At 43.3% G+C, this 22698-nt stretch overlaps 1 protein-coding gene across 4 annotated transcripts in view; it reads right to left on the reverse strand.

The window, feature by feature from the left end:
• Positions 1–22698, reverse strand: part of LOC147428910 (MLO-like protein 5) — a 155744-nt gene that overhangs the window by 92605 nt on the left and 40441 nt on the right. For all 4 annotated transcript variants that reach the window (XM_086495339.1, XM_086495341.1, XM_086495338.1 and 1 more), the window contains exons 4-6: positions 16897–17013; positions 16766–16826; positions 15524–15609 (exon numbers count right to left, since the gene is read on the reverse strand). In XM_086495339.1, coding sequence (XP_086351465.1) covers positions 15524–15609; positions 16766–16826; positions 16897–17013 — 264 coding nt within the window. The remainder of the gene's footprint in view (positions 1–15523; positions 15610–16765; positions 16827–16896; positions 17014–22698) is intronic.

The raw sequence follows: 22698 nt of genomic DNA on the forward strand, positions 1-22698 counted from the left end.
TACTCCAGTCATGTCTTTTTCTAATCGTGTTTTGCAGCTTGGCACCCAATTACGCAAATCGGATGCGAAGCCCAAAGAGGCTTTGATTTTCGGATTGGACAACTATATCAGGTATGATGTCGAAGTCCTCGACCCCGTAGATCTCAACAAGGGGGTAGCTATTGCTCTCGCACAGGAGACGAAGCACAACAAGGGAAAGCCTAAGGAAAACAAGACTTCTCAAAGTACCACTGAGACTTCTCAGAACCCTCAGAACGGTAAGAACGGTAAGAATGTAAGAATGGTAACTCTTCTAACCAATCTTCCTCTAGTCTCTCAAAAAAGAACTCTCCAAATGAACCTACGGGTAAAGCTAACACAATTGCTAAATCTAAGCTCACTCCAGATGAAAAGGCAAAAAAAGGAATTTTAGCAAGGTCGATGTTATCATTGTCACATCAAGGGTCACGTCAAAAGAACATGTCCTAAGCTTGACTCTAATGAATCTAAAGAACCCACAGAACCCACATCCTCTGTCAATGCAATAAATGAGAACACAAGTGTGACCCAAGTTTCTCATGATGCTCTCATTGATGAGTCTCTCATTAAGTGTTATGGTCATGTGAAGGGTCAGCGTTTTGTCATATTGTGTAAGGTGCAGCGGAAATGAACGTTGAACTTTGCTCAAGATGAGTGCTCCGAACTGTGCTCAAGGTTCCTTTTACTTACGGCTTACGGAAGGGAGAGCCTTCCGTTCCTTTAGTGAGAGAGTGCAAATGATCACAAACAAAGTGGTAAACACTGTGAATGAAGGTTCTGAGACTGAGAGAGAGAGAGAGAAGAATCAGAATGTTGTCAAACCCTCCTCCGAAGGCCCCACTCTCTATGGCGAGAGCGGTCTACTATTGATTGCACAAATCTCTACAATGCAATGGACTTGCCGACAATGTCGACGACGATGAGGACGGCGACAAGAAGGGCTGAAATCTGCAAATGCTAAGGGCTGAAATCTGCAAATCCTGTATCTGCTGAATTCTGAATTCTGACTCTATGTCGGCAACGACGGCGGTGACGACGATGCGACGACGAGGAGCTGAAAAACGCAGATGCTGAAATCTGCGTTTTCCGGGCTGAATCTACAAACTTTGGCTGATCTAACCGAGCGGCGAGGATCTGCTGCGGGAAGGTGAGATCTACGAGGTTTGGGGGCTGCAGTGTGGAGTCTATACGCTGAAAACTGAAACGCTGATGCAAAGAAGGTTATGATGCCGGAAATCTACAAAAACGCTAGGCTGAAATGCTAGTCGAAAAACGCTAGAGCTGAATCTGTATCTGCTGCAGAAAATGCTACGAAAACTGCAAACGCTAGGCTGATCTGCAAGTGGCAAAACGCTGGGCTGATCTGCACTTGGGAAAAACGCTGGCTATCTTGGTAGCTTGAAAACGCTAGATCTTCATGATGGTCTTGCTAAGAAGGTGCACTTTCACTATGGTCTGCTACCTTTTCTGCCAGAAATCCCTAGCGCTAGCTTTTCTTATATACTAGCTTAGTCAAATTGCCCTACCCAATTTCTCAACAAAGTCACTTATTAATAATACGTGAAAAATAGCTAAAATAGGGAAAATAGGTTTTCTGCGCTGTAAAATGCTCCTGATGGAATCTAATGGTGATGCTGATGATCGGGTTGTGTCACGTGTGCAACCAAAGGATATGCATCTACTCTAAGTGTCTGGACATGCATGGTCTGCGAACACTCACAAAAGTGCCAGAACACTTCCTAAGATAGGCTGACTGAACGCAGTCATGAAGTAGCTTGTCCACGTACACATAGGGTTAGATGTGCACGTGACATCCCCTCCTTTTCAAAGTGAGGTACTGGTACCGAACTGTATGACATCAAGGGAGATTGCCAACAACGTCTAGAATCCCAGAAAGGACTCTTCGCCGGCCCACTCCGATGCGTGGGTCATGCGATACTTGAACTTCATAAAGGTTTGCAACGCTTGCTTCTTTGGGCCGCGCCGAAAGCAACACAAAGTCAATTGTAGCTCCTTCAATGCTTCAACTTCGTCTATAGTCATGCGTCTACCTTCTTCAAGAATCTCCGAGGATGAAAATTCTTGAAATCACTTCCAACACAAAAACATGAACATACCCATTCCATGTAAAGTGACTGGAAAAATTATAGTCTTTCGAAAAAACTGTGCATGCAATGTAGATGAACATATAGACGAAGTGCCTAACCATTCATCAAACACACGCAAACAATGGAATCGAAACTTGTCTTTCTGATCTAAATTTATCAACTATGGCAAATCACCATGGAAATGCCGATGCTTGATGCTCAATCCTTCTTGTGCTCTTTCTGAAACTGTCTCATGCCAAGGAAGAGAAATGGAATGAGAATTCCTTGGATGCAAACATTTCATCTTTTCATGAGGAATCCGCATACAACGTGCTCATTCATGAGTGAATCGTGCTCATCGTGCAATACGGCATACCTGTGAAAAGGGATCACATAAGGACGGTGACTAAAATACAGGAAAGCATCACAAATGAAACACTCGAACAATGCGTGCTGACTAATCATTCGAACACAGAATATTTCCTGTGGGGGTTCTTTGGACCTCGACTCGAGAGCCAAGATTGGTTCTTCGTGATCGATCGAATCTGCAATGAGGTTAGCTTCACTAGACAAAGTATCAACTAAACCATCATCCTTGTGAACAATCACATCATTATCCTGCAAATCATCATGCTCGTGAATAATCACATCTGATTCATGCAAATCATCATGCTTATCATTATCATGCAAATCATGTGTGTCGTGCTTTGGAAAAGAAGAGACTCAGAGAGTCTCATTCTCCTGATTCTTTTCAATCTTTGCCTACACATTAGAAATGAGAGACGAAGAATGAACAACTTTCTCCCCACAAATGACAATGGGAGAGTCACTCTTGGCATTGAAAGTGAAAGTATTAGCTGCCCAATCAATGAGAGGGTTATGCTCACAAAACCATCGAATGCCTAAAAGCATATCACATCCTGAGAGAGAAGAGACCGCAATTTTTTTGCGGAAGGACACTTGTTGAACACTGAACAAAACATCAAGGCACTCTTACGTGATGAGAGAGTCCATACCGGGAGCGAAGCTCGACACCTTGAAAGGAGATGTCTTGCTAACCTCCAAGCGGGCTCTTTCAACAAGAGAGTCACTAATCACATCATGCATACTACCTAGGTCAAACATTATGACAAAACGTTGACCCTTCACATGACCATAACACTTAATGAGAGACTCATCAATGAGAGGATCATGAGAAACTTCGGTCACACTCGTGTTCTCATTTATTGCATTGACAGAGCACGTGAGTGTTGTGGGTTCTTTAGATTCATTAGACTCAAACTTAGGACATGTTCTTTTTATGTGACCCTTGATGTGATAATGATAACATCGACCTTCCTTAGAATAAATGCTTTGTTCTTCCGAAGTGATGTATCCTCCGAAGATTCCTTGTTCTGCCTTTTCATCTGGAGTGAGCTTAGGTTTAGAAATTGTGTTTGCTTTACCCTTAGGCTTATTTTGTGAGTTCTTTTTTGAGACTAGAGGAAGATTGGTTAGAAGAGTTACCATTCTTACCGTTCTGAGGGTTTTGAGAAGTCTGAGAGGTACTTTGAGAAGTCTTGTTCTCCATGCTTTCCCTTGTTGTGCTTCATCATGTGCGAGAGCAATCGCTATCCCCTTGTTGAGATCTATGCGGTCGAGGACTTCGATATCAAACCTGATATAGTCGTCCAACCCGAAAATGAAAGCCTCTTTGCGCTTCGCATCCGATTTGCGTAATTGGGTGCCAAGCTGCAAAACACGATTAGAAAAAGACATGATTGGAGTACCATTCTGCTTAAGATTGCACCAATCTTCTTTTAATCGCGCTAGGTACTGAGGTGGCAAGAACCGCGCCTTGAGCTTGTCTTGGCAATGGACCCAACTGAAAGACAAGGGCACGCCTACCTCGGCTTCCTCTAGGTGCGCGGCCAATTGCTCCTCTTGCCATGCTTGATACGAATTGATGGCATCACCGACAGATACATGGCTGCTGTCAAAACTTTGCTATTCCGTGTCTTCTTAGTTATCGCAAAATAAGCATTAAATTGATATAACCACGAATGAATAACACTAGCATCCATCTTACCGTCATACTTACTGAAAGTTAACTTCTCGGTGACGGGGTTGTTGGAGTCCGAATCTCGGCTTGCGCCACTTGATGAACCACCAACATCTATCGCCGGCTCGGGTTTCGAGGTAAGGACCTGTCAGACCAACTCTTGCATGCGTTGGTCTCTCTGCGCCTCACACTCTATAACTCCAAGGCCGCTCATCTGTCTTCGGTCGCGACACGTTGGGCTTCACGTGATTGCTCACACTCACGCTCAATAGCTGTCGTTCTTTCTTCGGCCGCCACCTTTCTTTCGTCGGCCGCCAAACGAGCTTGCTCACGCTCATGCTCAATAGCTGCCTTTCTTTCTTCACCCGCCACCTTTCTTTCTTTGGCCGCCAAGCGCGCTTGCTCACGCTCACGCTCCAAGTCGGACTTTCTTTCTTCTTTTCTTTCTTTTCGTTCCTCGGCCGCCAAGCGCGCTTGTTCACGCTCGCGATCCAAGGATGCCTGTCTATCTTGGCGCTCACGATCCAAGGATGCCTGTCTTTCTTGGTGCTCACGCTCCAAGATAACACATTGCGCTTCTTGTTGTAACATCATGTCCATCATCGTCTGGACCAAAGCCTTCATAGGATTTGGTGCAATCCTTGGCGTAGATGGGGAAGAGGGAGGGTCGGAAAAACCTCCCGGTGAGGAAAATTCTTCCTCGCCACTTCCATGCTCATCACCTCCATGTGAAGTATCCATTCCGCTTCGGGTAATGACCATACACTGAAGTCTTGGGTTCTTAAGTTCACGAGGAACTTGGGGTCTTGTGGTTCTTGGGTTCTGGAGAGTCTTGAGTTTCTTGAGTTCTTGAGGTGCTTGAGGTTCTTGAGGTTCTTCTTTAGCTTGCAAATCTCCTCAAGAGACTCTCCCTATGTTTGCGCAACTCTAGCAAAAACAACCCGAGGCATCTTTGATCCTCATATCTCATGACTTTAGCCAACAGTCCAAACCCCTCTCTAAATAGACAATGAAAGAGGCCTCGTATCTTATAGTATGTTGGACAATGACAAATGTGATGTAACTTTGTCTCTGGCTCTATATGACACAATTGGCAAATTTTGGCCTCTGTTGGTGCTCCCCTAAATCTGCCAGTCTGAATCTCTAACTGGTGTGATGATGTGTGCATCTAACCAATAGCACATCGTATCCCATGGGAAAAATGAGTGTCCATATAGGCCGGTCTCATCACATCCTCTAATAGTTGGAGAAGATGCTCTCTATAGAAAGCCATCTTCGTGCCCAACTGCTGTGTCAGTTGTATCCATGTGCTCGTGATCTCTAGCTGAATCAGATCCTGACATATGAGTCTAGTGGTCTCTGTTTGTGTGAGAGATAGGGAGGGTGCATCCAAGGAGTACTGGAGCAGAGGCAGTCTATCCATGCTGAAACCATGTGATTGAAACCATGATGTCATCTGCCCATCCCAGCATACTGTATCCCCCTGTAGCGCTAGCTGTCAGGATGACTCAAGGGCTGGCTGAGCATATTTGTCTCTAGGGAGGTGCCATAAACTATGCATGAAGGATATTGATATAGTAAGTCCTCGACCACAAAAGGGGCGGGGGGGGTGAGGGGGGGGGGGGGGGGGGGGGGGCAGCTAGCTCGGCTCAAATAATCTCATGTGGCACTGAGGCCTTAGCCTGAAGCATCCGAGAGATCATAGAGACTAAAGGCCTCTGTATACATCAGTGCTACCAACTCTGTCATGGTGGTTCACTGAGGGTCCCCAAATCTGAACTCCGTAAAGTATAGCCAAAGCCACTAGAGTGCCCAAAAGCCAGAGCTTTGTTCGAGGATCCCGAAACCGAACCTGCGAACACATCCTCTCCAATCCTCCTAAAGCTGAATAAGCTCTTATCATTCTAGTCTTTGGTGCTCTCCTCAATGAAAAAACTGGTCCACTGAAGACTACCCCAAGGTAGGTGTATGCATTTGTATATTCCACCTTCTCTTGACCATATGTAAATGTGGGTGTTGACCTCCTGACCTATTGTAATGTGGTGTTAGAGAGAGAGAGGGGGGGATGTGTGTGTGAGAGAGAGAGAGAGCTCCTGTGCGCGAGTCTTCACCTGTTCCTGCGCATGGTCGCTTTCAACCCCTGTGCGGGTCGCCCTCAGCTTCTATGACTATTTCTACTGTCCCTACACGGACTATTGCTACAACCCCTGCACGCTCGGCTTGGCCCCTTGTGGATGCTCTGCCGCTCATCGCTGGCTCCCTTCGCAGCACTGTTTGTTTTGTAACCCCCTTTTTGCGCCTTTTTCCTATGTGTAGAGTCTAGCTGTAGGGATTTTATTAATGCACCTGCAAACATGGACACTATATCATGTTGAGCTCTGAGCGTTCTTCTTGGGACAATATGGTCAATGATGTTGCTATTTTGGATTTATGGGCCATTACGCGTTCTCAAGAGAGGGATTATACTCTTACTCATGATGCGCACTCAAGGTATCAAGCACGGTTGGATCATTGGTATGTATTAGGTACTCAGCAAAATGATATGTTTACATGTAATTTGAAGGTTGATCGCTCTTTTACCCTATCCGATCATTTCCCTCTTTGGCTGCTAGTTTATTTTATTGCACATTTATGGGTTGGCCGCTTGTTAACTTCTGAAAATCTAAACTTTTGCCATTGCGTCAGATGGATTGGCACTTTATTTTATGGCCAAGTGAGATAGTGAAGCCGGATCAGATTGTGCGCATCTTGGTTACCCTTTGGCTTGGTTAGTAAACAATGCCAAATGTTTGGATTGGGTTGAGAATAAAATTAGATCTAAATTGCAATATTGGAAATTGTCTACCCAGCCGCGACATGTACGACTCAAAATAGTGTAGTCTATCTTGATGGCATACATGCAATTCTTTCTACCAACGCTGCATTGGCCGCCTAGTCAGCCGCCTTCGTGATTTCATGTCTCGAATTTTGAACCATTTTTGGTCTACTTGCTCCCTCAAAAAAGGGTTGCGACTGCTTGCTATGGATAAGCTATGTACTCCAAAAGCATTATGGGGGTCTGAATATCTTACATTTGTGTTCTCATGTTATTGCAAGGAAGGCCACGCTGTTATTAGTATTTGTGGAACAAAAACAGCCATGGACGATGATGTTTGCTTTTTGGTGTTCTCATGCGGTTTCCACACCTACTTTTGGTCACTTGCAGCCTTCGTGGTATTTGGAAAATTTGAAGCTAAGATTCCTGGCTGCCACATTCATTACCACAAAGGAACATAAGAGTTGTGATTGTGTGATTGCCCAATCTTCACTTTGCACTTAGTTTCTAATGCTCAACCATTTCTCAGATCAACAATTTGGGATGATCCACTTACACAGATAGAGATTGTTGGAGAGTTATGACGGTTATCCATGATTCGGGTGTGATGAGCGCGTGGCGGTGTGTGCAAGTGAAAGAGCATGCGAGGAAGTGCAGTGTGTGTGCAAAGAAGGGAGGCGAAGGGCAGCAGTAGAGAAAGCGCTAGCAGAAGAAGAGAGGGCACGCTATCTTGCACGAAATAAGTGAGTGAGTTTTGTAAACTCACTATCCCTTTTATTGTATAAGGACCAATTTAATAAGTTAGTGACCAAGTTCAATGTGAACTTGGCCAAAGGTTAGTAACCTTTAAAATGTACATTAAAGGGGGCCATTTGGGCCTTTAACCCAACAACCTCCCACTTAAAGGCATAAATGGCGCCTTTAAGCTACGTGACTCCCACCATCTCTATGCATAGATGATGTTGTGCTTTGGGTAAGCACTTAGTGAGAGCATCGGCTGGATTTTGTGATGTATGGACCTTAACCAATGTAATAAGGCCATCCTCAAGCACTTCTCGTATGAAGTGATACCGCACATCAATGTGCTTTTTGTGTGCATGAAACATGGCGTTCTTTGCCAGACATATGGCACTCTGGCTATCACAACCAAGCATAGGTGCCTTGGCAAGCAAACCAAACTCACTGCATAGGCGTGCTAACCAAATAGCTTCTTTGGAAGCTCAGTGGCTGAAATATATTCAGCCTCTGTCGTAGACAACGCAACAATCTTTTGCGCTCTAGAACACCATGAAACAGCACCTCCCGCAAGAGTAAATACATAGCCACTTGTGGATTTCCGTGTATCCACATCACCAACCATGTCAGAGTCACAAAATCCCTTCAACTCCATTGGTCCTTTACCATAGCAGAGGCGTTTTTAGTCCCTTTCAAGTACCTCATAATGGACTTCACTGCATCCCAATGTAACCTGCCTCGATTAGCCATAAACCGGCTCACAACTCCCACTGCATGGGCTATGTCAGACCTAGTAGCAACCATAGCATACATAAATGAACCACAGCACTCAAACATCCCACCATGACAACCATGTTTCCAAGGATGGGAGCTCACAAACAATAGCGTGGCTTGATTTCATTAAATTTCTCGATTCACACTTACAAACATCTCCAGCATGTTCGGAAGGAGAATCTCTCCATTTGGGACGTAAAATCTTATGCTCCTTTTGAAATGGGGGCAATATGCACTTAGTGGTAGGACGCACCATGCTCTGTTCCCGATGAAAACTACATGACCTTTCTTTTTCAAGCACTTGATTCTATGACCCACGAAAGGATATAGTATGCACTGCTTTGTAGGGGTAGTGCCCTGATAAAGTCTTTAACACTTTTGGATGACTTTCTAGTTTTAGCAATATCCCCTATGTAGGATCTATTGGTGTTAATTGAGAACCTAGGTTTTTAGATTTCTTTGTGGAACCACCCAAAAAAACCTTGTAGAACTCATTGAAGGACACTTTGCATGTCATTGGCTTCTTCCTTTGACTTGGGACAATCATCCTTGGAGATTTTGACATATTGTTGTAATGGCACACCAAGAGGCTTTGCTTCAGCCATGTTAAATCTGTCCAGCACCTTTTCAATGTACTTTTCTTGCAACAAATACAATAGGCGCTTGTCTCTTTGCCGTGTAACACGCACTCCAAGTATATGTTCAGCTACCCCAAGGTCTTTCATTGAAAACGCAGATTTCAGCTGCCCTTTAAGAGCATCAACAGTGCTTCTTTTCTTTGCAGCTATCAACATATCGTCTACATAGAGCACAAGAATGATAGGGCTGCCATCCTCATCATGTTTGGTATACAAACAATGGTCTGCATGGCTTCTTTTGTAACCATGTTTAAGCATGAAGCGATCAAACTTCTTGTACCACTATCTACATGATTGTTTCAGCCCATACAAGCTTCTATTGAGCATACATACCAAATGTTCCTTGCCAGGGATGACAAAACCCTCGGGTTGCTTCATGTAAAGCTCTTCTTCCACATCACCATGCAAGAAAGCGGTATGTAAATCCATTTGGTCCATTTCCAAATCAAGAGCAGCCACAATGGCAAACAATATACGCAAAGTGGTCATCTTCACAACAAGAGAGAACACTTCCTGAAAGTCTATGCCCTTGGTTTGAACATATCCCTTTGCCACAAGCCTTGCCTTATACTTGGGTTTTGCATCAACAGTTTTGAATTTATACACCCATTTGTTAGGAATAGCCTTCCTTCCTTTGGGCAATTCAACCAAATCCCAAGTATGATTAGCATGCAAAGATTTAATCTCTTCCTGCATAGCAAGGTCCCACTTGTCGCTGTGCTCACATGCCTTTGCCTCTTTATACGCAAGAGGCTCTCCCTCATCTGTCAACATAATTTAATGCAAAGAGGAGTCATATCGACTCACAGGGCGTCTTTGACGAGTAGACCGCCTCACCCAATGATCCACATTATCCGGCAATGGGTTTACATCAGGTGGCACTACAAAATCATCAACAATGGGCTGCTGTACATCATTTTCAGCACCATTTTCAGCATTGTTTCTTGGCTGCAAATGCCCTTCAGGAGCCTCAATTTGCTGTCCAACATCATCTGGCTCAAACACCACTGGATCATCTACATTTTCAGCCATTCGTGGTGCATCCTGAGGGTCAAAATTAGGCCTAACAGGTGGCTGGTCATGCTGAAATTTCACCCTTTTATGGTCATGCTTTGAGGCACAATTGTTTTGAAGCAGCCTTGCCTCATTAAAAACAACATCTCGACTGCGTACAACCCTTTTGAGCTGAGGTAACCAAATCCTGTAGCCCATTTCGCCTTCTTCACCATAGCCCATGAAGAGGCCTCTAATGGACTTCGCATCGAGTTTACTCCTCAACTCAGGTCTAACATGCACAAAAGCTTCGCAACCAAAAATGCGTAAGTGATCATATGAAGCAGGCTTTCCAGACCAAACCTCTTCAGGGATGTCACTTTCAAAGACATGTGCAGGGATCGATTGCATATATGCACTGCAGTTTTCAAAGCTTCTCCCCAAAATCCATGAGAGAGATTAGCTGTGGACAGCATGCATCTCACCCTCTCACAAAGTGTCCTATTGAATCTTTCAGCCACACCATTAGAAGAGGGGTTGTATGGGACAGTAAGCTCCCTCTTAATGCCCAAATTTTCACAAAACTTGTTAAATTCAGCACTTGTGTACTCCCCCCCATTGTCTGTACGCAAGCATTTTAGCTTTCTACCTGTTTGGGTGGTCACAAATGCATGAAATCTCTTAAACGCAGCAAAGGCTTCATTCTTAGACTTGAGCAAATAAACCCAAATTTTCCTAGAATGATCATCCACAAAGGAGACAAAATAACATGCACCACCCATAGACTTACTAGGCATGCTACATACATCAGAATGTATAAGATCAAGCACACAAGATTTACGAGAGACACCAGAGTAATAAGAACGCTTTACTTGCTTGCCATATTGACATTCATTACAAAAATCAAGCTTTGTGCCTTTAGCATCAAGCTTGTTCAAAGTACAAAGCTTAGAAAGGCCCTTTTGGCTCATATGGCCAAGCCTCTTGTGCCACAACTCCATGTGAGAGTTAATTTCAGCCAATGCAATAAACTTGCCCAACACGGCCTTTCTATGCATGCAGTAATGTGTCCCTTTCTTTGTGCCCTTTACAATCAGCCTTGAGCCTTTGGTCATTTTCCATGATCCTCTCTCAAACAAGATGCTGTAACCATGCATATCCATCTGACCAACAGAAAGCAGACTCTTCTTGATTCCCGGCACATATCTAACATCATGCAAGACAAGCTCATTTGTGCCATCTATGGAGAGATGCACAGTACCAATACCCTCAATGGAACATGCATGATTCTTTCCAAGGTATACATGGCCACGCTTGCCTGCATCAAAAGTAGAGAAACACTCCTTGATAGGAGTCACATGAAATGAAGCACCGGAATCAACAATCCAAGTCTGGGACAATGCATCATTGACAGTCAACAAAGCATCAATAAGATCACTCTTGGTGATCTGCATGTCCTGTGAATGAACATTTAGAGAGGCATCAAAATCATAAGCATCGTCGTCTGACAAAGTGGCACACAAGATGTCCTCTACATCTGACAGCTGCTCAATCACGACAGTAGAAGCCACATTGGCCTTCTCTTTGTCCTTTGAGCTATCCTGTGCATTTGCCTTGACTTCCTTCTTCTCTTTCTTTTTGTCTCCGCCATTCTTTTTCCTTTCTAACTCAGCTTTATAGTACCTGCAATCGGGTTTCTTGTGACCTTTCCTGCCACATTGATAGCAAGTTACATCACCCTTGCCTTTGCTTGCATTTCCCCTTTCTTTACTCTTACTCTTACTCTTACTCCTTTGTGCATAAACATTCTTCTTTTCTGTCCTGCGTCTAACCATGTTGGCAGAGATGCCTCCCTCTCCACTTGCTTTCCTCCCGATTTCTTCATTCAAGATAGAACCCCTAACACCATCAAAGGTCAAATTGGGGTTATTGGACAAAGTTTCCCATGACTCAGATAAGGTCATAAGCAAAAAGATAGCTTTCAGCTTATCATCAAAAGGAGACAAGCCAAAATCTTGTAACTGCGACAATGACAAGTGCTCTGCCGCGCTCTTGGACTCATCTAGTTACATGCCAACAAGTTTTCGTATCAAGTGCACATGGTTGACAAGCGTTGTATTTTCATACATTCCCTTTAACTTCTTCCACACATCAAAAGCAGTCGTGAGACCTTTCACATCAATGACGGTCTCATCTATCATGGCCATTTTAATGTATGTAACGGCTTTCCTGTTCATGCTAACCCATGCTTCATCTGTCATATTCTGTGGCTTCACTTGTTCAAGTGCCCCTTCGCAATCCTTAAGAAATAGGATTCCCTGAATCCTGTCTTTCCAAAGATCAAAACATGTTCCATCGAACCTCCTAATCTCGAAGAGGTTCTTCACATCCGAAGAAGATGAGGCCATAGTTGCACGAAATAAGAGAGATAATACGCTGAATTTTTGGGCAAAATGCGCAAAAATCGGAGTATAGCCTCACAGAGATGTGCACTACAACTCCAAATGGTCACAGGAGCAATTTGGGGCAAAATAGGTCGATTTGGGCACAAAATTCAATTTCTGAATTTTACGCGCAGGAAATTTCAGCGAGCAAATTTGTACTCGAAAACAACAAATTTAGTTGTTTTTAGCCTCAGAAGACATACATAAGGTTGTGTATTAGAAGCATGTAAGCGCAAAAGCCCCAATTTGTAGCATCAAAATTGCATGAAATTGAGCCACAAATGGTCATACATCGACAAAATTTATCAAATGTACGTAGATTGCATCAATTTGCACTTTCCCCAATGTAATTGCACCATAAAAACACTTGCAAAAACCTGCGTAAATCTGAAATTTGATTAAAACACGTGTTTTAGAGCTTGTTTTTCGGCAATTTCAAGGTTTTCGGGTAGCGGGGACTTAGCAAAAGTATTCCCACACTTTAATACATCATTTGCAAAACCTGTATTTTGCTGTCATAACCTGTAATTTCCTGTTTTTGACCTAATTTCAGCCTGTTTTAGGTCAATTTTGGTTGCCAGGAGCTCTCTAGTGTCCGGGGACGAGTTCTTTGGCGACGAAATTGCAAAATCTCGCGTGAAAGTTGACCATCTTGGCTGAAATTCAACGTTTGCAAGTTTGGGGGCAAACCCTAATCGGACTTTGATACCAGTTGATGAGCGCGCGGCGGTGTGTGCAAGTGAAAGAGCACGCGAGGAAGTGCAGTGTGTGTGCAGAGAAGGGAGGCGAAGGGCAGCAGTAGAGAAAGCACTAGCAGAAGAAGAGAGGGCACGCTATCTTGCAGGGAATAAGTGAGTGAGTTTTGTAAACTCACTATTCCTTTTATTGTATAAGGACCAATTTAATAAGTTAGTGGCCAAGTTCAATGTGAACTTGGCCAAAGGTTAGTAACCTTTAAAATGTACATTAAAGGGGGCCATTTGGGCCTTTAACCCAACAGGGTGTTCTCCCTTACGAGGGGGATGTGGAGCCAGCTTGGGAGTCATTTTCTAAGACCACTTCCTTACAAGTTTTATGGTTCCATGTGCAGCCGACAGGGTTGACAGTCTATTTGGTGGCTTTCTATAGCACCTTATTCTTCTCTTGCAGATCTTGGGTGCAGGGTCTCTTGATCTTGCCGTGGTAGCTGCAGTCTCAGTATTGATGTGTGTTCCTTTCTGTTGGATGTTTGTTCCTAATTCACTTTGAGAGTGGGGTGATATCCACTCGGGATGTGTTCCAGATAGATGAAGATCAATAGCCGTTTCACTCTCAGTTCTGATGAAGTTCCTTCAGATACAGTTTGCAGTTCATCATTATGGTGGTTGGTGCAGTTCTTTGGTTCTTCATCATCGAGCAACTAATTTCTCAGTAGCTTTGGTTGTCCCATTCTTTGGACTTCTCAAAGAATCTTGGAGATTTTTGGCATGTGGAATATGACCAGCGGTGCGGATTTCTGACTCTCTCCTCGTGGGTGGAGTACTCTAGAGTTGGGAAATGATCCAGGTACCAGTAGTTTATGCCTTTACCCTCAGTTTTGATGCATTCTCTTGGAGCGGGAATACTTTTTGCAAATGCTAGGAAGGGGTGCTCTCCTATTGAAGGATTGGGAAAGCTGAAAACAAACCGTTGAAACAACGTCTTTTCATGGCTTCGTACGTGAAAACAAGCATCAGCTTCAAAGTTGTGCGACTTCTTAGTCGGTTGAGTTGAGGAGATTCTTGATAAAGCTGGATTTCATTTCAGTGGACATCATTTTACTTCCTGGCCGTCTTTCTGGATGATATGGTGGCCACATATTATTCAACCTCAGAGTTCTGTAGCAGATATCCTCATCCACGAAACCCTCTCTTTATAGTTGCAGATTACTCACTCTAGCTTCCTGGTCCGTGTCCCTTTCCTGGAGCTTGTCAATAATGAGTTTAAAAACTCAATTTATTCCACAAGACAGACAGGAAATCTTGCCATAAGCGATCTGCGGTGGTGGGAAAGTCAAAGACCATCAAAGCATAATTCATCCTTTGGTTGATCTGTTGACAGTGGTAGACAGCTTGCAGCCTTGCATTGGCAAGGTCCACCAGGTCAATGACTGCAATGGAGCGGCTCAAGAAACTAGAACCGAACAAAAGCAGGAATGATCAACAGGATGATCTTTACCTCATAAGGTGAAAGAAAATTCTTATGCCTCGCCCTTGCATGGAGTAGCCTAACTATTTGACCCCGAGTTCCAAGATAAAGACCAAGAGACAGAAAAAGAGGTAAGCCTCCACTTGGTAAAAAACAAGTAGCTTTGAACTTTCACTTGCAAAATAAGACATACAAAACAGGGCCATTAATGATTATAAGCATTAAGTACGGCTCTCAAACCTCTATGAACAAGCATTACAGCACCATAACGTGCAAAATCCCAAGCACTCAATAAGATGATGCATGAAATTCTAATTACAAAGAAACAAAACGCTAAAAAGTAAACAAAATCTGCTTTAGAAGGAAGCAAGCATTGTCAACAAAATTTCTGTTTCCAGTTGGGTTTTGAACATTAGGTAGAAAATCAACAGCCATTCCCAGCAGCGATTCCAATGCAATGAATGCTCAATATGTGCCATGTGGCAGCTTCATGACTGGTCATTTAACTTGTAGCTGCCACACCACCTTATCTGTTTTAAGGATTCCACTCAAGCAGGGAAATACTATTGACTGAAGCTCTTTTTCCTTTGGCAAACAATAGTGATCCTAAAGTGTGCATACACTTGATGTTTACTGAATTTCACAGACATATCCAGGGGACTGTCCAACTTGTCTTTACTGACTACTTCTGACTACTGTTAAGAGAAAAATCCTCCTATGTTACATAAGAAATGTCATTTATACTGAAAAGAGAGAATCTTAAGACAAACTATAAGAAAATAAGGCTGAAGGAAAAGAAGTTTAGCCCATACCACATAAGCTAGGATTGGATTTCTGATCCATTTATTTGCCGCACGAGCCCGAACAAAACTTGTATCCCTCACAATTCTTACACCACCTTCCATTCAAAAGTTCAGAACAGATGAAAAGAGATTTGCCACAAAAGAAGAGTACTAGTATAATATCATCAACTTGAGCACAATAAAACTCTAACATGACATCTTCAATTTTTGGTGCTAAAAAAACCTCAAAACTTGTATCCCTCACAATTCTTACACCGCCTTCCATTCAAAAGTTCAGAGCAGATGAAACGAGATTTGTCACATGAGGAGTAAAAGTATAATATCATCAACTTGAGCAATAAAAGGACCCTGGCTGTCAAAGTTTTTTTCCTACTAATTTTTGGTAGGAAATTAAGAAATGTTTCCTAAGACCTTTTCTTTGAAAGTACGAATATGATGACGTCAGAAACTAAGACTTTAGGGCTGATGCTAAAAGGACAGATCAAAATAGCTTTCAGACAGCAAAGACAAAATACTTTTTTGTAAATGGTCTACATGAAATAGCCAAAGATTATCTATAACCCGTCACACATTTGGCTACATGAGAAAAAAAAAATCTTGAGCATCAAAGTCGACAGAATAATGACAACAATCATTCAGTTGCAAAAATGATCTGACATGAACAGAAATCTTTAGTAGGCAATGGGCATATTATTCCTACAAGATGTTCAGGAAGCCTAAATGAACATCAAAAATAGAAAAACATTGCTCAACCAATACCATTCTGACTAATTTCTCTATGTTATCAGCGCAACTTCAACTGACATTACCATTAGAGAGTACCCTGGTTTCAGGGAAACAGACAATTGATTCTTTTACAAGAATGAATGAGAAAAGGTGTTTTGGTTCCTTATTCACAAACATCAACCAGTACAGAACACCCAAAACCATCTTCAGGTGTGCTACTGCGTTCTTTCAAAAAAAAAGAAGCCCTCATCACGATAAGCTTACAGATCTAAAGATCTTCATATCAATTTAGGCATCAAAGATGGCTCCAAGCCACAATGTGCGATTCAGGAGAGTTCCTTAACCCTCGACCCAACTTACTCAAAGCAACCAAACTTAGACCCTACTGGGACAACAGTAACATATATCTAGGCTTCGTTCAACTCATTGGAGTGGACATCTTTGCATGGCTTGCTAGTAACAGTTTTTTGATGATGTTTCATTTTTTACAGTACATCAATACAAAAAGAATGGAAGTGAACCAACCATGTGCACTTAGCAGCTCTTTTGTAGCGGCCCGTTGTTCCCAAGCCTTCCAATGGCTGACCTAAAATAGTTGCAAGTGACATCTCACTCTTTGCTAAAGCTTATAAAATGGTAAGGATTTGAATACTTACAACCCACATTCCAAGAACTACTATCACGACTGTGTACACTATATGAACCAATGCCAAGATGAATATCAAAATGTGCAACTCATGAATGCTATCTGGAGACATAAACAGCACATGACCCTGCGCATCAATTAGACATAAAACAGAATTAGAGTTTGGACTACTTACATTCATCAAAATAAACCACAAGAACCATAATGGTGATAGTGAAACTTTCCATCACTTGATACTTAGATTGCAGGTTTTTAGTCAAGCACAGCAAATAATGTACATGACAAAAATCAACAAAAACAATCTTCTTTAGTTGTCAGAACTACACGAAGGTACAACAATTTCCATATGAACCCTTTGGGGCTCAGGAGAAATAGATGGAATCCCTGCAGAAGAAGAAGAAGAAGCCTGAAGTGGAGGATCCTATGGGGGATCCCTGCGCTAGTAAACTTGTCTGATGCCTCTGCCGCCCCTCCTCTCTTTGGCCTCTCTTCTCCTGGCTCTCACAGCCTCTAACCTCCTACAATGTATACTCTCTCTCTCTCTCTCTCTCTCTCTCTCTCTCTCTCTCTCTCTCTTCCGCACACACGCACTCACATGGTATCAGAGCTCAGGTTTCACATGGTATCAGAGCTTCAGGCTCTGCCTATTCTGAGGCGCTACATCGCATTAGGTTCTTCTCCCAAGGGCTGGATCAGCCAACGTTTTTGCTTCAGCCAGCAAGCGAAAAAACGGGAGCATTTCTGTCACGAAGGACCTTACCTCAACCTGCATTTTTTGCAAGAAACATCAGATCTGCAGATTTCCCTGCTAGTGCTACCATTTCTGGACATCTATTACTAAATTGGCTTTATCTGACAGAGAAATAATTCTAAATGAATTATTGGATTTATAAGTGAGAGGGTTTTCGGTGGGTGACTGGTGCATCGAAAAGAGGATATCCATAGTCAAGAGGAAATTCCGAACTATGTTAGAATTGGGCACAAGGAAAAGCAAGCACTTGAATGAAGATGGGTTCAGAGGAAACTTTGAGTAAAAACAGGTTTGGGGACCCTTAGTGGATGTAATGGAAATGGCCTATGAACTTAGAGAATAGCGGAATTAAGAGAATTAGAGTGAGCAACTTTGAGAGCATAGATGGTGAACTTAATTGGTAGTAGCAACTTAATCATAACACTTAATTAACTAGGCATGAGCAATACCTTTGCAAGAAAGAGAGAGAGAGAGAGAGAGAGAGAGAGAGAGAGAGAGATTTTAGAGAATATGACAACTGTTAAGGACCGGATTTATGTGGAGCCGGTCCCCCCTCCAAAAGGCATTTGTATTATAGATTCTCTCATTAAGAGAGACTTGGTACAATACAATCTTTGTGTTCCTTGAGACCTCTTTGGCAGTATGGAGATGGAAGCTTCATACACCAAGCTTTTGCATAATATCAACAATCAATCTTAGCTTGAAAACAATCAAGAACTCGTGAACATCATTAGTCTTTGTGTTCCCTAAATCATTTGAGTGCATGAGGATGTATACTTTTATGCATCAACTTGTGCCTAAAGCAACAATTAATCTTCCTCAATACAATTAATCTACTTGTATTAAGTAACTAATCTACTTGCAATAAACCATTAGCCTTCTTGCAATAAGCATAACATGCACTTTGTAGAAAGCATTAACTATCCCAAGCCTCAGTCCCAAGACCTCAAACACCTTCGAAGGTGGAGAGAGCTAGCAGGGAATGAGGGTAGGGAAGAGGAAGAAGAAACATTTCGTAGGAAAAAGAATTAGTTCCTCACTTATCATAACTCTTGTTGCTAGCATACATAATAGCATAGTAATGAAGAAGAAGGAGATGGCAAGCTTAAGCATTGAAGCATGGCTCTTGGTTGGATTTGCACTCCATATCCAAGAGTGTTGGTGTATGCTCTCAACTTCTCAAGGAGCTTGGAGAAGGAGATGGAGCTCTTGCACCTTGCCTAGCACACAATGAGAGTGTTTGTGAGTGTGTGTGGGTGAGTATACCCCCTAAGCAACCCCCTAGCTTGCTTGGGTCGTCCCCCCCTTGTAGCTCATGCTTGAAGCTCATTGGACCCCTCCAGGCCTAGCCAATCATAAGCAAGAGGCATTACAAGCAGCAAGGGTAGCCTTGAGACAAGTGTCCCCCTTTCCCCTTTGATAGAGAGGACTTGATAAATGCAAAATCAATTAATTAAATCCCCTAAATTATCATTGGACCCCTTGGGTGGCCAACCAATAGGCTTCAGGCACACAATGAGGGCAACATAAGGAGGAACTTGACAAGTGTCCCTTTTGCTTTCTTTGTACCATGCATGCCTTGTGTGAGTGTGTGGGTGTTCTCTCTCATCCCCCCTCATGTAGGGCTCGCCCCCTCCTTGTAGAGATTGAATCTTTGACTTTTTGACACCTCAACCCCTCATGCATAGGCCCAGTTCCCACCACAAGCTTGGCCCTTAAGCACTTTAAGCTTGGGCTGGGTTCTCACCTCAAGTGCAACCCTAACATCTCAAGCATGTCAAGCACCTCAAGCATCTCAATCATTAAGCACCTCAAGCATCTCAAGCACCTCAATCATCAAGCACCTCAAGCACCTTAGTCATCAAGCATGACAAGCACCTCGAGCTGGGTTAGGTTCCCGCGCCTCAAGCTCAACCCTAGCTTACCTAAGGTCAAAGGACTTTTACACACATTATTGGAGGTCTTCAATGAAGCTAACCGTAAGGTCTTATGCTCCATTGGTTAGCCTTGCTCTTTGATAGACCATCTCTCATTTGGGCTCCTTTACCATTGGCCCCGTGTTGAGATAGATCTGTAAGCACATGTCTATATCTTAACCCTTGTTCCCGTTTATTCTCCCACATTAAGTGATCAGTTTAATATGAGAAAATCATTTGGCTTGGTTAGATATTAGTTTTTATGACAGTGGACCACCATGAAAGATGTCACAAACTGATGACGTGGCAATGCTCGGACACTCATACACATGCTGACTAGCCTGTACGGAAGCCCGTGATTCGCGCTGACTGCTGACGTGGCAACGTACGGACTGTTGACATGGCACTGTATGGACGTCCGCTTTTCGCTCTGACAGGCTAACGTGGCAACAGTACGAAATTCCACTTTTTGCGCTGACATGCTGAATGGCAAAACTATACGAAAATCCGTAATTGCCGTAATCTGAGACAATGTGCTGGATCCACTAAACAAACAGACTGGATTTAATGAATTTTGAAATGGCCGAAGCCAATACAATAGGGATAGACTCGCCCTTAAGTTTTACATCAAGTACAATGGTTCGGCCCTTTTCTGTAGTCAAAGTCGTTTTTCTCGCCCAATAGTCGACCACGGCGTTGTTCTTATGATACCAGGGAATTCCCAAGAGGACATTACAACCTTCCAAGGGCATTATGTAGAAGTCCTCATGCCCCAAATACCCCTAACAATGCAACCGAAGTTTGCCAATGACAGGTGTAATGGCTACGTCCCTGCCGGGTGCCGCTAGAACTGCCTCTGCTTGTGGCCCCATCCGATGGGGTGTAATCTCGAGCCACGCCGCCAATTCTGGTGAAATGAAGTTGGCCTTGGCTCCTCCATCAAAGAAACTCAAGGCTTCTTGATCTTTCACTTTGCCCCAAGCTCGGCAAAGTTTTGTACTCTCATCAATCGTGCTTGGGTCAGTACCCATGCAATCTGGAACCAGTCCTGCTTTCATATTGCCTTTTCGTCCACGTTCCTCAGCTGCTCTTGAATTCTCTGGCCTTTCTTCATCTTGTTCTTTCTATGCCTTTTAAGGGCACCTCGTGGAGATGTGTCCTTGTTCCCCGCATTCAAAACACTTCCCCTCTTTGATGTAGTTGGCTCTCTCCCGAGGAGTGAGCTGGGGTCGTGCATCCTTATCTTTCTGATCTTGGGGTCTCTTTCTCTTTCTACTTCCATTTTTAGAAGTCTGTTCTCTTTTCTGCGTCATGATCTCATCTGTGGGGTAAGTCAAATTGCCTGAGTGTATGGCAAAGCCCCGTTTCGCATGACTCATCAGTGCTTGAATAGAATCTGACTTTTGCTCTAAGCAATGATCTCGGATCTCCGTAGGAAGTCCCAAGGTAAACCGCTCAATCTCTTCTTTAAACGAAATCTTCTTAAATGAAGAAGCGGGTAGAAAAGAGCTCCAAAATCTCTCGCAATATGCGTCCAAGGTATCTTTCTTGGTCATCCGAAGATGGTTTCAAGAACTTCGTATGTCGCGTTCGTACTCCCGAGTCAACCAAGAAGAAATAAAAATCCTTTTAAATTTCAGCCATTTAAGTGGCGCTTTCTTGTTCATTAGAAGAGTGGACCACCATGTTCGAGCATTAGAGGTAGCCCTCCGAATCTTAGAGTGCTCACAGTAATGCCCTCCAGAGAAAGCTATATCAAACTGCTGTATGAAGGCCAAAGCCCTTGAAGCATCGCGGAATCCAAAAAAAGTGTCATATTAAATTGACTATCCACCTTCTTTAAATTCTCGAACTTTCTTGTTTTTATCCTCCAGAAAGTCATACTGGTTGGCTTTATAGAAATTCTTCTTCTTTGCATAAAATCTGTGATCATCGGAGTCCGAACTATCTGAAGACGAGTCCTCTCTAGAACTGTCAAAACCTGGGCTTAGACTTCTTGCCTTTTTCTTGCCCTTTCAGAAGCTTTGCTTTATGCTTCGCTTTTTCCCTTTCTTGTCTTCTTCGCTCGAGTCAAAAGAGCTAGAAGAACTATCAGAAGAAAAAGAAGAAGAAGAAGAACTGGATACTCCTTCAAACCTGACATGCTTTTTCTGCTTTCTTGCCAAGGCAAAAGCAGATTGACGACCCAAATAACCCGAGAAGTCAATTCCTTTCTTCTGCTTTTTGTCGTGCTTTTTGGCTTTGTTGTTCGCGTCAAAAAGCTGGGTAATTCGTGTATCAACCACCTCTTCCAATTCTTGCTCAGTAAACATGCTCGGAGTAAGAGGGTGTTTGAGTGCCGGTTTGAGGGGTGGCTCCGTGGTTTGCGGCCACTGTGAGTGCACCTCGTCGAAGGAGGTCTGGGTCAAAAATTTTGCAAATTTCGGGTCCTTCGCAAAATTTATCATCATCTTTGTTGCATCGTCAACCAATCGTCGACGCTCCATCTCTTCAATCTCCACCTAAGTAGGCCGATGCGGGCCATACTCCTTGTTGTGATCTCTTCCCGCATCCCCAGATGCAGAGGAAGTCGACTGATCTTTGTTTGAATCCATAAGTGTCGCTAGAAAAAGGATCGAATTTCCCGGTAGAAGAGAATTTGGCCGCACTTTGATACCACTGTAACAAACTTGGACGCTCCAAGTCAAGATTCTACCGCGACACAGCAGAGATTCACTTCAAAACAATTCACAGTTCATAATTGATTCGACACGGCCCTGCGGAGTTCCGTGCCTAGAGATATTGACCCCAAAGATTGGCGCCTTTTCGGTATTTCCTTTTGTATTAAATCTGTGCTCAAAGTACCAAGGGAGTGGGAGGGTCTCACTCTTAGACTCTACGTCCATATGCTCTGAGAAGTGGGAGCCCAAGCCACACTTATAAAGGTTTACAAGGGATGCCAAAAGCTACCAATTTTAAAATCTTTCAAAAATAAAGCAATTCCTTTCCAAGCCTTGCTTGATAAAGCAACTTAAAATAAAGCGCTCTCTCTCTTGCTATTTGAGTAGGAATTTTTGCGTAGAATAAAGCTACTGCTGTTGCAAAAAGCACTGCAAAACGGGGGGACTGCCGTACAATCATGCCACGTCAACATTCAACGCAAATT

The sequence above is a fragment of the Adiantum capillus-veneris genome, chromosome 22 (genome assembly GCF_014529385.1).
Source record: "Adiantum capillus-veneris isolate H3 chromosome 22, ASM1452938v2, whole genome shotgun sequence".
In the NCBI taxonomy this organism is placed as follows: Eukaryota; Viridiplantae; Streptophyta; class Polypodiopsida; order Polypodiales; family Pteridaceae; genus Adiantum; species Adiantum capillus-veneris.